At 48.3% G+C, this 15,374-nt stretch overlaps 1 protein-coding gene across 6 annotated transcripts in view; it reads left to right on the top strand.

The window, feature by feature from the left end:
* Positions 1-392: 392 nt before the first annotated feature.
* ptpro (protein tyrosine phosphatase receptor type O) overlaps positions 393-15,374 on the top strand; it is a 26,073-nt gene continuing 11,091 nt past the window's right edge. For 2 of the 6 annotated variants that reach the window (XM_044108357.1, XM_044108354.1), the window contains exons 1-18: positions 430-521; positions 1,653-2,106; positions 3,494-3,755; positions 3,933-4,088; positions 4,421-4,573; positions 6,236-6,715; positions 6,853-7,014; positions 7,216-7,412; positions 7,509-7,629; positions 7,696-7,889; positions 7,968-8,079; positions 8,181-8,344; positions 8,422-8,542; positions 9,660-9,793; positions 10,368-10,506; positions 11,462-11,582; positions 12,486-12,554; positions 13,471-13,554. In XM_044108357.1, the coding sequence (XP_043964292.1) occupies positions 2,059-2,106; positions 3,494-3,755; positions 3,933-4,088; positions 4,421-4,573; positions 6,236-6,715; positions 6,853-7,014; positions 7,216-7,412; positions 7,509-7,629; positions 7,696-7,889; positions 7,968-8,079; positions 8,181-8,344; positions 8,422-8,542; positions 9,660-9,793; positions 10,368-10,506; positions 11,462-11,582; positions 12,486-12,554; positions 13,471-13,554 (2,717 nt within the window). In that variant the 5' untranslated portion in view covers positions 430-521; positions 1,653-2,058. Of the gene's footprint in view, positions 522-1,652; positions 2,107-3,493; positions 3,756-3,932; positions 4,089-4,420; positions 4,574-6,235; positions 6,716-6,852; positions 7,015-7,215; positions 7,413-7,508; positions 7,630-7,695; positions 7,890-7,967; positions 8,080-8,180; positions 8,345-8,421; positions 8,543-9,659; positions 9,794-10,367; positions 10,507-11,461; positions 11,583-12,485; positions 12,555-13,470; positions 13,555-15,374 lie in introns of all 6 variants that reach the window. The other 4 variants (XM_044108355.1, XM_044108356.1, XM_044108358.1 and 1 more) reach the window with 4 other exon arrangements.

The following is a 15,374-nucleotide window of genomic DNA, read 5'->3' as shown; positions in this document are numbered from 1 at the left end:
TTTAATATGTTGTTTTCATTAAGCTTTTAAAAACTTTTAACAGGAAAGATTAAAACATTAAAAGTGGATCGGATCTCATCAGAACCAGAACCGCATCTCTTTACCGTCTCACGTCCTTCTTGGAACGGCAGGCTGCCGTAGCTGCGGTCAGCTGGCTGATCCGGATCATTCAATCAAGCAGCAGTGGTTTTATCATTTCTCATGTGTTTGTGATTCTGATGTGTGAATGGACCTCCTCCGCCCCCTGCTGGTGAACCCAGGCCCTGCAGCGGATCCTTTATTGAGGCGAGTCAGTGTCTGATCCAGAGTGTCTGGATCAGACACTCTGTCCCTAAAAATCTGAGTTGGGCTCCGGAAGCTTCTGATTGGTTGGCGCTGCTTCTTTGTGTGACGTCATGCGGGAGAATGATGGACTTCCATCCGTTGGATCAGGTTCTGAACTGAGAATGATCCAACTCTGAACACCTGAAACATTTCTGACCAATGGAGACATGCTTCAGGTTTTACAGCCTGAGCTCCAGGTACAAGTTTAACTTTATAAAGTTACCCAGTCTGAAAGAAATAACTAAATGTTTAGCTTAACTACAGAATTAGTTCCAAAGTATTTATATTCCAAACTAAATATTTAGCCTGCTAACGAAATATTTAAGCTAACAGACTAGCATGCTACCTAAATATTTAAGTTCATAGCTAAATATTTAGTGTAACTTTTATTTCCTAAACTAAAATTGTATACATTTATTTTCCAAAATAAATATTTCGTATGCTAACAAAACATTTATCTAACAAGCTAAGTATTTAGTGAGCAAGCTAGCGTGCTAACTAAATACATAGATTGGTAGATAAATATTTGTTTAGTAAAGTTTATTTTCCATCCATCCATTTGCTGAACACCCTTCGCCCTAATGGGGTTGCTGGTTCCTCTCCAGCTGCGTCCCGGGCGAGAGGCGGGGTCACCCTGGACAGGTCACCAGTCTGTCGCAGGGCAACACAGAGACACACAGGACAAACAAACATTCACACTCACACCTAGGGAGAATTTAGAGAGACCAGTTAACCTGACAGTCATGTTTTTGGACTGTGGGAGGAAGCCGGAGAACCCGGAGAGAACCCACCATGCACAGGGAGAACATGCAAACTCCATGCAGAAAGACCCCGGGCCGGGAATCGAACCCAGGACCTTCTTGCTGCAAGGCAACAGCTCTACCAACTGCGCCACTGTGCAGCCCAGGTTATTCTCCAGACTTAAATTTATGCTCCAGACAATATTTTTTTCCGGACTAAATATTCCGCTTTCTAGCCAAACATTTAGCTAACAAGTCAAATATTTTGTTAGCAGGCTAGCACGCTTACTAGAGGTCGGTAACTATTTAGGTAACAAATAATTACATCGCTTCCTAACTAAATATTTAGTTTTGAAACAAAATATTAAGCATTTAGTTTGAAGCAGTGACATTTGTAAATTAATGATGGAGTCAATCAAATAAATTATTTGTGTTTATTTGCAACAAACGGCTCCTGATGTGCAGGAGTGTTTTAAACTCTTTGAACTTCAGTTTACTGTAAAACCAGTTCAACAGCTTTTCTGTGATTATTTATCTCTGAACAGTATACAGTGCTGCGGACTTTTAACCGAGTTGGTTCCGAACCAGATAACTGGGTCAGAACATGTTTCCCTGGCAGTGGTTCGTCTGTCTGATGAAGAGGAGGAGGAGGAGGTGCGCGTCTCCGTGCAGCCTCCGGAGCTCCGCGCAGCGCAGGGCGGGGCGACGCCGCGCAGCAGCAGCTTCATCCCGGCTGACCAACACCAACCTCCTGCTCGTCTCCGGGCCGCGGCATGGACCCCGCAGCACGGCCCGCTTCCCCCGGCTCCCAGCAGGTCCGGTTCGGCTGAGGATGCGCAGTTAGAGGTGCGCAGCGGAAAACTCCAGCAGATCGAATCTGTGCAGAGCGTCGCGGAGCGTCGGCCGCTGCGGCAGAAACAGCGCCATTGTTTGGATGCGCAGCGGAGCGGGAGGCTCCAGGCCGGGCTGAGAGCGCTCAGAGCCGGCAGCCAGCATGCTGTCCCCGCCGCTGCTCGCCGCCCTGTTGCTCGGCTCGGTCCAGGTGGGTCAAGGCCCGAACGCACCGCGCGGTTGGAGGGCTTTGTTCAGAACCGGCCTCACTGGAGGCGACGGGGCTGAATGAAACGTGCGTGTTGAGCGTGTGCGTGTTTCAGTACGTGAGGTGAGGGGGGGTGGATGGTCCTGTGCGGGCAGCCAGCAGCTCGTTGTCCGGCAGAAAGTGGGTCAGTCGGCTGCAGCCTGACTGAGGAGGGATGTCTGTCAGCATCACTGAGGATCACACACACACACACAGAGAGACACACACACACAGAGACACACATAAAGAGACACACACACAAAGAGACACACATAAAGAGACACACACACACACATAAAGAGACACACACACATAGAGACACACAAAGACACACACAGAGAGACACACATAAAGAGACACACACACAAAGAGACACACACACACACACAAAGAGACACACACACATAGAGACACACAAAGACACACAGAGAGACACACATAAAGAGACACACATAAAGAGACACACACACACACAAAGAGACACACACAGAGATCTCCCTGGTTCTGAATAGTGAGTTTCAGAACCGGGTCAGAGGAAACCAGCTGGGTTCTGCTGCATCCCATCAATTGGACCTCTGCTGGAGAAGTCAGGAGAACTTCAGCTGGTGGTTCTGGTTCTGGTTGTGGAAGCTTCATGTAGAGTCACAAGAGGTCCAGTCCGGTGGGTCCGTTTGGACCTCCTGTCCTCCTGGTTCCGGGTTCTTCCTCCCCCACGGGGTTTACTTCACAATGTTGCTATCAATGATGAGATCAGCAGAACTGTCCAGTTTTAAGTTTGGGAATTAAAAGGTTCAGGAATCTGTTCAGAAAGAAGAATCTGTTCAGATGACTAGGAGAGACGATCCCACCGACCGGACCGGGTTTCACTTTCTGATAGGATCCGACTGATGATCTGAAACATAGCAGACTGTTTGATGTTGACACAAAACTCATTTCATTGTTTACTGAATTTTTATAGTGAGTCAAAGGTTACAGTGCTTAACAGTCAGGGACCTGTTCAGTGTTTTCTGTTGGAGGATCCAGTTCCCTAAAGGAATCGGTTTGGACTCAGAAAACGATCCAGTCAAAGAATTGTTGCGTGAAACCAGGAAAGGCTTTCGAGCATTTTAAACCGTCACAGGAAGGAAAACTGGAGAAACAAGAACCAGATCAGAAGTTTTAGGTGACGGCATTTCACCTGCAGCGCTGCTTCAGAGTGGAGTTCCTCAGGGATCGCTCCTGGTTACCGTTGTTTTATTTCACAGAACTCCAGAGAGGCGGATGGATTGTGAGATTCCGTTGTTTTTCTGCTTTCCTGTCTGAGCCTGGTTGAACTTCCTGTCAGCTGATGACACGTGGCTGTGTTTTCCAGGTTTCCTCGGCGTTTCAGGTGTCCACCAATCAGGGGGGACTGATTGTGGCGGCGCTGGAGCGCGGCGACCTTCAGGACAACGTCACAGCGTACGCGGTGCAGATCTCAGGAGAACCTCGGCTGGTTCTGGTTCCGTTCATCAACACCAGCGAGCCGCTGGTGTTCAACGCGTCGTTCCACGGCCTCTGCTACACGGTGGGGCTACTGGTCAAACTGGGACAGAGCTGGTCCCGACCCATGAAGAGTGTTCCTGTTCTCACAAGTAAGGAGCATTCCAGCCGCTCCTGTTTATGAAATATGACCGTATGATACCAGACCTTCAGATATCATTGTGTGTTGCTAGAAGTGGAGCGGAAAAAACTTTCATCTGGAATTTTTATTTAAACATTTTTAAATTCCTCAGAAAACATTTCATGATTCTACCTTCCTGTTTCCTCAGAGCCACTTCCTGTCCGTGCCGCGTACATCTCAGACTATAGAGAGGCTCCAGAAACGGGTGTCGTGTTCGACATCGACCCACCGATCAGAACCGTGTTCAGCCGGGTCAACATCAGCTACACGGAGGGCATGGAGCGCCGCTCCATGCTCTATAAAGGTGAGGAAAACTGAAACCTGATGTCGGCTTAGAAACATAAATACCAGGCTGTAGTTTCTCGCCTGACCTGATGGTGGCAGTGTAATCCCAGCCAATAATATGACATGTTAATCTCCAAACAGTCACCTCTGAGGAACGCTAGTCATAAACTCAGACGGCGGTGTTTCCTGGAAGCCCATTTCTTCCTCATCCAGTCGGTGGGAAAATGTTCCCACCGACTGGATGATCCCGGTTTCCCCTTCAGATTATTCCAGATTCCAGAGGAATGAGAGGAATCGGGCAGGTTGAAGGTGAACCGGTTTCTCCAGGTCGTCTCTTCTGTTTGTCTCCAGATTTCTACAAAGGGAAGACGGTTTTCAAGCACTGGCTGCCGGGCGTGTGCTACCGGGACATCACCTTCCAGCTCATCTCCGAGGCGACGGCGCTGCAGACGGCGCTGACCAGCCACAGCGACGTCACACACAGCCCGCTGCACCACCGCACAGGTGAGCAACACCCAGACCAGAAACTGCCTGGGGGTTCCTGGAGAAAGTCTGGTTCTGGTTCTGGTCCTGGTTCTGGTCGCTCTGATGTAATGCCGTTTCTTGCTATTGAAAACTGGGACACCTGGGCTTCAGCCCCCCCCTGTGAAACTGGCTACTAGACTTCCTCACCGACAGACCTCAGTCAGTCCGGATCGGACAACACACCTCCGATGTCATCACCCTCAGCACAGGCTCCCCTCAGGGCTGCGTCCTGAGCCCTCTGCTGGTCACTCTGATGACGCACGACTGCGCCCCCAGGTTTGCCACCAATCACATCGTGAAGTTCGCGGACGACACAACGGTGGTGGGCCTCATCAGAGACGACAACGATCTGGACTACAGAGAGGAGGTGGAGCAGCTGGTGGACTGGTGCAGAGACAACAGCCTGATCCTGAACGTTGACAAGACGAAGGAGATGATTGTCGACTTCAGGAAGAACCGGCCCAGCCACGCTCCACTGCTCATCAACAGCTCGGCTGTGGAGGTGGTCAGCAGCACCACATTCCTGGTGCACATCACAAATGACCTCACCTGGACTGTGAACACCACGACTCTGGTCAAGAGGGCACAGAAACGTTTGTATTTCCTGCCGAGGATGAGAAGAGCTCACCTGCCCCCGCCCATCCTCAAGACGTTCTACAGAAGCACCATAGAGAGCATTCTGACCAGCTGCCTCTCTGTGTGGTGGGGAGGCTGCAGCGCCTCCCACTGGAAGAACATGAGGAGAGTGGTGTGAACAGCAGAGAGGATCATCGGGGCTCCCCTTCCCTCCATTCAGGACATTTCATCTCAGCGCTGCGTGTCCCGAGGCAGAAACATCGTCCGTGACCCTTCACACCCCCACCATGGACTGTTCTCCCTGCTGCCCTCTGGAAAGAGGTTCTGCAGCATCCGGTGCAGGTCCACCAGGTTCTGGAACAGCTTCAGGTCCACCAGGTTCTGGAACAGCTTCAGGTCCACCAAGTTCTGGAACAGCTTCAGGTCCACCAGGTTCTGGAACAGCTTCAGGTCCACCAGGTTCTGGAACAGCTTCAGGTCCACCAGGTTCTGGAACAGCTTCAGGTCCACCAAGTTCTGGAACATCTTTTTCCCACTTGCCATCAGACTGCTGAACTCTTAACTGGACTGCACTCGAAATAACTGGTCTCCACTTCATGTACATAGTTAAATAACTTCTATTTTACTGTCATTCCTGCACTTTATATTTTATATTTATATTTTATATTGTATTTTATTTATTCTGGAGTAACCTCATTGGAACCTCAAAACATTGTCCTGAGCCGTATGCAACAAAATTTTGTTATGTATTCACCCTGTGCATACAAAATGACAATAATGTCTAAGTCTAAGTTAAAGTATTGAACAAAGATCCTGATGAGAGGTGAGATGCTTCACTCCTTCAGGCGGATGCAGCTCTGATGGAAATGTTCAGATGAAACGACTGAATCTGAAGAATTGAGGGGACCAGACTTCCAGGCAGTTTCCAGGCAGTTTCCAGGCTTTTTAAAAATGGTTTATCAGTGTCCATCTTTGATTCCAGGCAGTTTAAGTGCTGTTGCTCTGATGATGATGATGATGATGATGATGATGTCAGAAGACACTCACATCTCCTGTCCCCCCCAGTGCCCTTCCCGCCCCTCAACGTCTCCCACAGGGTTCTGTCCCTGACCCGCCGGGCCGCAGCGGGGGGGCATGAGGTGGCGGCGCGCCGGGCGCGGGACGTCCAGCTGATGCAGGAGGCGGAGACGCAGCCTGAGGACGTCGGCTTCGAAGAGGAGGAAGCGACTCGGGTTTCCTTCAACGCGACGCAGAACGTGACGGAGAGTGTCGCCATTAGCAACGGCAGCCGTGCGGAGGAGGCGGAGCCTCAGAGCTACTGGCTGGACCCCACGGAAATCTCGCCCGCTGACAGAGACGAGGAGTTCGTCAACGCCGTGGTGTCGGAGTACGAGGACTCCAACGAGCCGGGGTCGGCCATGGCCGTGCCCGCCGAGGTTCCGGTTCTGCCCACCACGCTGCCCCCCGTCCTGCTGGAGCTGCGCTGGCTGCCCCCACGACCTCCGACCTCCTACAACGGCTTCAACGTCTACATCTACAGGGACGGTGAGCAGCAGCAGGGTCCGGTCACATGGTGGACCAGTCCGTCAGTGACGGGTTCTCTGACCCGCCCGCCATGTAAGATCTGTGATGGACCAGTTCTTCCAGGTTCCAGGTCTCTGACCTACTGGTCTGGTCTCTAGGGAACTCCACAGAGATGGCGACTGTGGACGAGAACACGCACGAGTTCTTCACGGAGCTGACAGAGCCGGGAACGTACCGAGTCCAGGTCACCACGCTGAGTTCGTCTGGAGACTGTGAGGCCCGGGAGAGCAGCACCGACACCGGCTTCACTTTCTACCTCAGTGAGTCTCTGGAGAACCGGCAGGTCCGGAAACGACCCGGAAACAATATGGCTGCTTAAACCTGCTTAAACCACAACTTTCAGCAGACGTGTCAACTCTGAACGATCCTCCTGGATCGTCATTGATTCGTTCAGGATGTTAAAGGTTCTGTTTGGATCCAGCGTGGTTCTGGTCCTGATGGGTCCGTGTGAATCCATCCAGGTCCCAGCGGTGAGCTGTTGGAGGAGCTGCGTGAGCGTCCTCAGGGCGTCAGCGTCAGGCTGCTGGACTCCAGCACCGCCGCCGTCTCCTGGGCTCCGTCCCCTCAGAGCCACAACGGCAGCCTGGTGTCGGTCGTGTCCACCACCTGCCTGAAGCCCAGCCTGAGCCAGAGGATGGAGAACACCTACTGCAGCGAGGTACCGCCGGCCCAAACAGACTCACAGAACTGCCTCGTCCGGTTGCCGTTGTTTCCTGGTCGGCCTCAGAGTTACTGAACTTTTCTGTTTTCACAGGAGAACTCGACCAGTGACATCATCAGCAACCTGACGCCTGGCGCCCAGTACCGCGTGGTCGTCTACCACACCAACGGCCCTCTGACCAGCCCGCCGTCCGAACCGGTCATCATCGACATCGGTGAGTTTCCCTACTACTTCCTGTGTGGGCGGAGCCTTGCCGACTGACCAGGTGTGTTTGGCTCAGAGCCCACAGGTGTGCGGGAACTGGCGGTGTACCCGCTGGGCCCCACGGCGGTGGTCCTCAGCTGGCAGCGGCCGTACCACGTGGCCTTCAGGAAGTACATCCTGCAGACGTTCTTCTTCAACCCCGTCACGCTGGCGTCCGAGTGGACCACCTACTATGAGATCGCCGCCACCGCCTCCGTCATCGCTACCGTGGCAAGCTCCGTCTCCGGATGGTCGGCACTTTGTGCCGCTGGCCGCTGCTGACCCGGTTCTGGTTCTGTTTGTCCCCAGAGAGTCACCGACCTGCTGCCTGCCTGGTACTACAACTTCAGGGTTTCCATGGTGACCTGGGGAGACCCGCCGCTCACCTGCTGCGACAGCTCTACGGTCAGCTTCGTGACAGGTATGGACCAGAACCGGTTACCGGGACTGAAACCAGCTGTTGGATCCAGAAGCACTGTTCTGGTCCAGTCGGAGGTTCTGTCTGACCGAACCTGTTCCCAGCTCCGGAGGCGCCCCACATTTCGTCGGTGGATTACTCCCAGGGGGTTCTGGCGGTCCGGTGGACCTACGGCGAGCTCTTCATCGACCTGAGCCACTCCAGGATGCTGCACTGGCAGGTGGAGGCCGTGGGCAAGAAGGGGCCACAGAGGGGATACTCTGTAGACGTAAGGAACCCGGTTCTGGTTCTGACGGGGCGGCTTGGACCTCCATAGCGTCAGACTGAGTCGGTTCTGTTCCCCAGGTAACCCGGAACGCCATGCGGGCCAGCCTGCCGCTACCGCCAGGAGACATCTACAACCTGACGGTGACGGCGTGCACAGAGCGCAGCAGGAACACGTCGGTTCCCAACATCATCAAACTGGGTCAGAACCGGACCAGAACACACACACACTGCAGAAGGCTTGATTCTGTCAGCCAGGTTCGGTTCCTCAGAACGGATCCGGACGCCAGGAAAAACCGTTGATCACAAGAAATCAAAAGTAAAATTTTTTCACTAAAATTTTATGGATGTTAATTATTGTTGCACATAAAACTTCAAATCATTTATTTTATTTAGTAACTATTTAATATTTTTATATAAATGTTTTATTAATTTTATCTATGAACTGATGACTTCCAACTTAAATCATTTTTATTTTACAATTTAAAAAGATTAATGTAGAAATTCCTTGTTAGTTTTAGTAATTTATTAAAAGTGTTAAAGAATCACTACAGGAATTAATTTTCAGCCTGATGATGAACGATGTCACCATAAATATTCCATTTTATTTCAGAAAATTCTTAATCTGATCATCTGAACTTTTCTGAAGAATTTTAAAATTAGGAATAAATGTGAAAGGTTTGTTGTTGTAGTTCTCCGTTCTGCCACTAGGGGCGCCAGAGAACTCCATGACCCGCTCAGAGCCAGCAGTGGACCTAAAGATGGCGACTCCCATCTGTCCAGAACATTCATAACTTTATTCAGGATTTCCTCTGATACACAGGGGGTCAGAATTATACATACACCCCCTCAACCAATCAGTGAGCAGGATCTGGACCACACCTGTCCTGATTGGCTGAAGAGCCCAAACGTCTCGGTCCAGCTGTTGTTGCTGCTTCACGTTTCAGCCCACAGCATGGTGCTGCCACCGCCATGTCTGACAGCTGTAGGTAGAGGATGTGGCAGTGGCTTCGTCCATCCAGACGGGTTCTGCAGGTCCAGGAACTGGTTCTGGTTGTGCTGACCCTCCCAAACCCAAACAGAAAGTTTGACTCAGGATGAAATGTTTTAGTTTCAGTTTTTCAGCTCAGAGGTTCTGCTGGGTTCTGCCCGTCCAGCACCGCGCATTCGGACTCATCTGTGAAAGTGAAACAGAAACTGGCCAGGTCCACTTCCTCTTCTGGCGTCTTTAAGTGGCGCCGCTCAGAGGAAGTGGCAGCGGTCCGGTTCAGCCCGGTTCAGCCCGGTTCAGCCCAGCTGATGGAGAGTTTGTCCCGCAGAGCCGGCCCCTCCCCGCCTGTTGCTGGCCGTCAACGCCACGCACTCGTCCGTCACGCTGCTGTGGAGCGAGGACGGCGTGGTGGACTACTACCAGGTTCTGTGTCGACCCAACTGGGCCAGCAAGGAGCTGAAGGTAAGCCCGCCTCACACCGGGTCTGGGTTCAGAACCGGGGGGGTTCTCCTGCAGAGTGGACCCAGAACCAGCAGAAAGGGAAGCTGAGCGTTAAAACGGGGAAGAGATTTTATCGTCAATATTTGTTTGTTTTTACAGAACCACAACTCTGGTTCTGATCCGACCCGATTTCTATCTCATTTAATGTTTTTTAGTTGTCTTTTTTTATGGTTACATTTTTTTAACAGTTTATTCTTTCAGATTTAGTTATTGTTTTATTGTTTTCCTGTTTCCATCAGAATTTAATAAAAAGTTCTGAACCATCTGATCCAGAACCGCTTCACCTCAGCCCATTTGGTCCAGAATAATCAGGACCACAGTAATCCTCAGGTTTTGGTTCTGGTTCTGAAATTTCCTCCAAGAGTTTCCGATGTGTTCTGGAACCAGATGATGGACCACAGTTTGACTGCCTGACCCGGTTCAGAACATTGATCGGATCAGAACCATTTGCCCAAGTTCAGTCAGAAGCCTCACACTGAGCGTGCTCAGACAAACGGGTTGTGGTTCTGTTCTGACATGTTGCTGCCCCCTGCAGGTCGGAGAGCCCATCACCTCCACCGCTCAGGTTCTGACCGTTTCGGGTCTGGTTCCGTCGTCCAGCTACAACTGCAGCGTGACGAGTTTCAGCTACAGCTCAGCCAGCCGGCCGGCCCGAATCACCATCACCACCGCAGGTAGGGGGCGCCGTGGAGTCGGGCCGCAGCAGTGGGGGGCGCTGTGGAAACCTTAAACATATTTTAACCAGATCAACTCAAAGTAGTAGAAAAATCTGAAAAGTGTGGCAGACTTTTTATTCTGTTTCCCTCTGAATGCAGTCAGCCAGATGCCTGAGTCTCACTCCAGCGGTTCTGGTTCTGGTCTCAGAGGTTCTGGCTCCTGCAGATTTTACCAACTCAAACTTAAGACTTTTTAAGACCAAAATGGATTAAATTTAAGACCTGCGTCATTAAAACATGTTTAATACAGTAAAGTTGCTGAACTTGCTTCCACACAGCGAAGGATAACTCAGTAAGACAAACATCACCCAGCAACCAATGCTAAATTTACTTTTACCCTAAAAAACCAGCTAGTTGGATATATTAGCAGCTAGTTAGCATTAGCCGCCTTGAGATGTTTGTGTTTGTCTTAAACAAAAATCCTGCTAGAAAAATAAACTACAAGAGATGAAACGGTGCTGCCACCACAAAATGAAATGCTTTTAAGACCAACTTCTGTTTTAATTAAATGAATTTAAGATGATTTTAGTTTTTATCCTGATCATGTTGAGATGATTTTCATCAACCTGTTGCAGATTAATCAACACTTCTAAACTGAAACATCTTTAAGGGAATCACATTCAAACAGGAAGTTATAAATAAAGACTTCCTGTCATCTTCAGTTTGCAGAACTAGAATTTAAATAAGTGATGACCATGTCTTCCCTGACTTTAAATCCACTTCCTGCTGGACTTCCTGTGTGACTAACGGGCCTGATGAATTATTCCTGCTTTTGTTTAAACCCGCCTCAATAAAGCCAGCAGGAGGCTTTTATTGTGAAGGTGTTGAGCAGGTGTAGAGTAGGCTCCACCTCCTTATGATGTAACAGTGCGCGCGCGCGTGTGTGTGTGTGTGTGTGTGTGTGTGTGTGCAGCCAAAGAGATGAACCCGAGCGTGGCGGCCATCTCGGCGCTGGCCGTGCTGAGCGTCCTGCTCATCAGCCTGCTCTTCCTCTTCCTGCTTGTCCTTCGCAAGAAACACCTGCAGATGACCAGGTGAGGCTCCGCATCAGCAACGTGCCATCACCATGGCAACAGGAGGCAGACCGGTTCATCCTGAGAGGATCTGAAGAGCTTCCTGATCTGAACTCAGATTAAAATGTTGAAATGTTCAGAAAACAGAAGGAAAAAAAGGATTTATTAAAATACCAACATCAACAGAATTACAACAATAATAATAACAATAATAATAATAATAATCTGAAGACCTTCTGGTGTCTAAACTGGAAAGGAGTTTCTGCTGGTATTTTCCTTTAAGAATTACAGCAAAAACTTTCAGTTTTATTTTTGTCTACTAGATCAACTATTAACTCAATATTTTAAGTAAGCTGTTGAATTTCTGTAGAAAGCAGAAATTATTGTAGACTTCAAAGCAAAACCTTTTCCATGTTTGCCAGATTTAAACAGTAAAGCATAACTGAACATTTTTATCTTTTTCTAGGTTTGTTCTTGTGTGAATTTTACTAATTTCAGCTTTATTTTCCCGACTTTATTAAATGTTTGTGGCCAATTCTGCACTTTATTAGAAGCCACTGTCCTGATTATTAATAAATTAAATAAAATTAAAACCAGGATGATTTAATTAAATACTTTTAATTTCTGTCAGATTTTGTTTTATTGTGATTTATCTTTATTTTTACTCTTTTTACTCGGGTTATTTTGTTTTATTTTAGTTTCTGTTTTGGTTGCTCTGGGTTTTTATTTTTTGTCTTTTGTTTCAAGTCATTTTTTAACTTCCTTATTTAGTGAAGAAATAACGTGAAGTGAGAATAATTGCTTTGCGTAACATGAGTGGTTTGAATTAAGCAGATAGAGGCTGATTTGCCGTTATTCTTCACTTCCTGCTGACTTCCTGTTTTTCCGTGACTTCCTGTCTGATCCCGTCATTTGGTGTTGCAGGAACTGCGGCGCCGAGACCTTCGTTAACTTCGCCTCGTTTGAGCGAGACGGGAAGCTTCCTTACAACTGGTACGCTCCTCCTCCTCTTCTGCTGCTGCTGCAGGTGGTTGGGTTGCCGTTGGCGACGGGCCACCGCAGCATCACTTCCTCATTTCACAGCTGCACACACCCAACAGAAAGCAGCCGAGTGGAGGGACAGATTGATGAGGAGGTTGGGATGTGAACTTGCAGCTGCAGCTTTAATGTTGCGTGTGGCCCTTTAAGATGATGATGATGATGATGATGATAGACGCTGTCTGTTGAAGATGAAGGTTCAGGTCTAATCTGTGACTTTAAGACCCAATTGTTCTTTCAAACACCTAAAAACAGAAATGAGAGCAGTCCATTAGTCATCCTTTCAAAATAAAAGCCTCTGAGTCGGCGCTGTGGCTGAAGGTTCTGGTTCTGGTTCTGATGGTTAATATAAGAGCTGAAAGACGATCAGTAAAGGCAGAACCCCACCACTAAACATTTCATCAGTGTGTCGTGCTCTTATTGTGAAGGGCAGCTGTGTTTCTGTGAGGAAGAGGAAGAAGGTGATTTAGGTCAGAACCAGAGGACCGGATGGGTCCCATCGGATCTGTTCCAGAGAGCCGACCAACATTTACTTGAACTATTCCACAGTAATGCTAATTCGGGTTTTCTGGTTCTGGTTGACGGTTCCACTCCCAGTCTGCCTCTGCTGTTTTTTGACGTCCCTCCCCCCTCGTTGCTGAGCTCATCAGAACCGTCACGGCGCCATGCGGCGTTCTGAGGGGCTGGCCGGGCTGGGCGTTGTGGGCGGAGCCGGCGGTGATGTCATTGCCGTTCAGTGAGGCTCTGAGCGGCGGTGGCAGCATGATGCTTTAACTGCACTAACGAAGCCTCTTTACTAACGGAGCTCCATGTTTTGTCGCCCCCTGGTGTCTGTTCTCTTTATTTTCTCTGTGTTTATTTGAACCTTCAGGCGAAGAAGCCTCTTTGCCTTCCTTACCCTCCTGCCATCCTGCCTTTGGACTGACTATCTTTTGGCTTTTTATATTAATCCGTGGTAAGTAAGCGCCGGCTGCACTTTGGGGCATGTTCACCCGCCACAGTCCGTCGGTCACAGTTTGAACTCAGAGACGCACAGATCAGTCTGGTGTGTGTTAATTCTTCCACAGACTCTTGGAGTCCCTCAGGGCTCTGAACCAGGAACTCCGGGTTTTCCTGACGCCTCGTCTAGAACTCTGAACGGAGGAAGCGAACTCCGTGGTGTTCCTCAGGGCCGCATTCTTGGCCCTCAAACACGTTTATCCAGATGATTTTAGTGTTTGCTTTTGGTTCATGGAAACCAGGAGTTTAGTTTTCTCTGCTGAACAGTTTTCCACAAATAAAAACAAACTTTTTTATATAATTGTAACTTCATAAATTGGTGATTTGGATGTTTTGACCGTTTTCAACAGATTTTTCCATAGAAACGTTTGAGAGACAGACAGAAAATCTGAAGTTTTATCATTACTTATTTCTTTCATTTGGGTTTTTTAAGACCAGCAGAAACGACTTCCTGACGTGAGCCGGTGCGTTCCCGTTGGATCGTTTTCTCAGTATTTCATGATTTTCTGAAAATATCATGTAAATCCTGATAATTCTGTGGATGTTCAGACACACCAGACTGCAGCGTCTTTATTCCTAAAGCGTCAGCATCGCGCTGATCTGTGGCGGATCGCTCCAGCAGCGTGATGCTGACTCTGCTGCGCCGCATGGTAGCTTAGGCCCTGTAGATATGCATGATCCTGGTTTCCTGTGAATTCAGAGGCATTTCAAAGTAAAAGCATGAACTGTTTAGAGTGAAGAACTGGTCCAGCCTGATGGAGCCGGGTCCCAGGCAGGTAACGGGTTCGGGTTCGGCCGGCCGTCTGCACAGTGGTGATCTCCTGTCTGGCTTCTTCTCTGAAAGGTTTCTGGAAGCCTGTGGCTGAAAAAACGTTTCTTCAAGAAAGAAATTATTTTCTCATCTTTGGTAAAACTTTTTTATGAACTAAAATGTATCTAGAAAGTATAGATTTAAAATTCTGTTTCTAAAGATCAAATAAAAACAAATCTGGTCCCAAATTCAGCTGTTTAGTATAAATAAAAGTTATTTATGATATAAAATCAGACAGATGGAAACTTGCAGCCACCGACTTCCTGCCTGTTTCTACCGTATTTCCTCTAATAGAGGGGATCATCCCAATTTTCCAAATGCTGAAATATTTCATCCACACAAAACCATGAGATGTTTTAGAATTTTTATTGTTTTAAATTAACTTTAGATGTTTTATACTGAGATTTTTATTATTATCAGTGCAGAATATTATACTCTATTATTATAAGATTAGTAAATTAGGAGAGCATCTTAACTATAAATTTATTAAAATTTTGTAATTGAATATTTTTATTTGAAGAAAATATTGTCTTATAATAAAAAGAACCTCAGGAATAGTAAAATAACATTTTACTTAGAGGAAATACGGCGTTAAACCTCCAATAACCCACAGGACTCTGTGCAGCTGCTGTTTTCCACAGTTCAAAGGAAACCATGGAAACGGATCAGAACGCCTCACTGGACTTTAAAGTTCAGATGATGAAAGTCCAGTAAATTCTGCTTACATGTGAACCTCTGAGCTGCAGATGAAGCATAAAAAATAAACTTTGAAAAACTAAACCCAAATATTCACCACAGTAGTTAGTGACTGTGGAGTGCCAGCAGGGGGCGATGCTGCTGCACAGACGGTCCTGAGCTGCTGGTGATGATGGTGATGATGGTGATGATGATGATGATGATGTTGATGTTGGTGATGATGTTGGTGATGATGATGATGATGATGATGGTGATGATGATGATGTTGG

The sequence above is a fragment of the Gambusia affinis genome, linkage group LG23 (assembly GCF_019740435.1).
Source record: "Gambusia affinis linkage group LG23, SWU_Gaff_1.0, whole genome shotgun sequence".
Classification (NCBI taxonomy): Eukaryota; Metazoa; Chordata; class Actinopteri; order Cyprinodontiformes; family Poeciliidae; genus Gambusia; species Gambusia affinis.
Note: the sequence above shows the minus strand (reverse complement) of the source record. Positions and strands in the feature narration are given on the sequence as shown.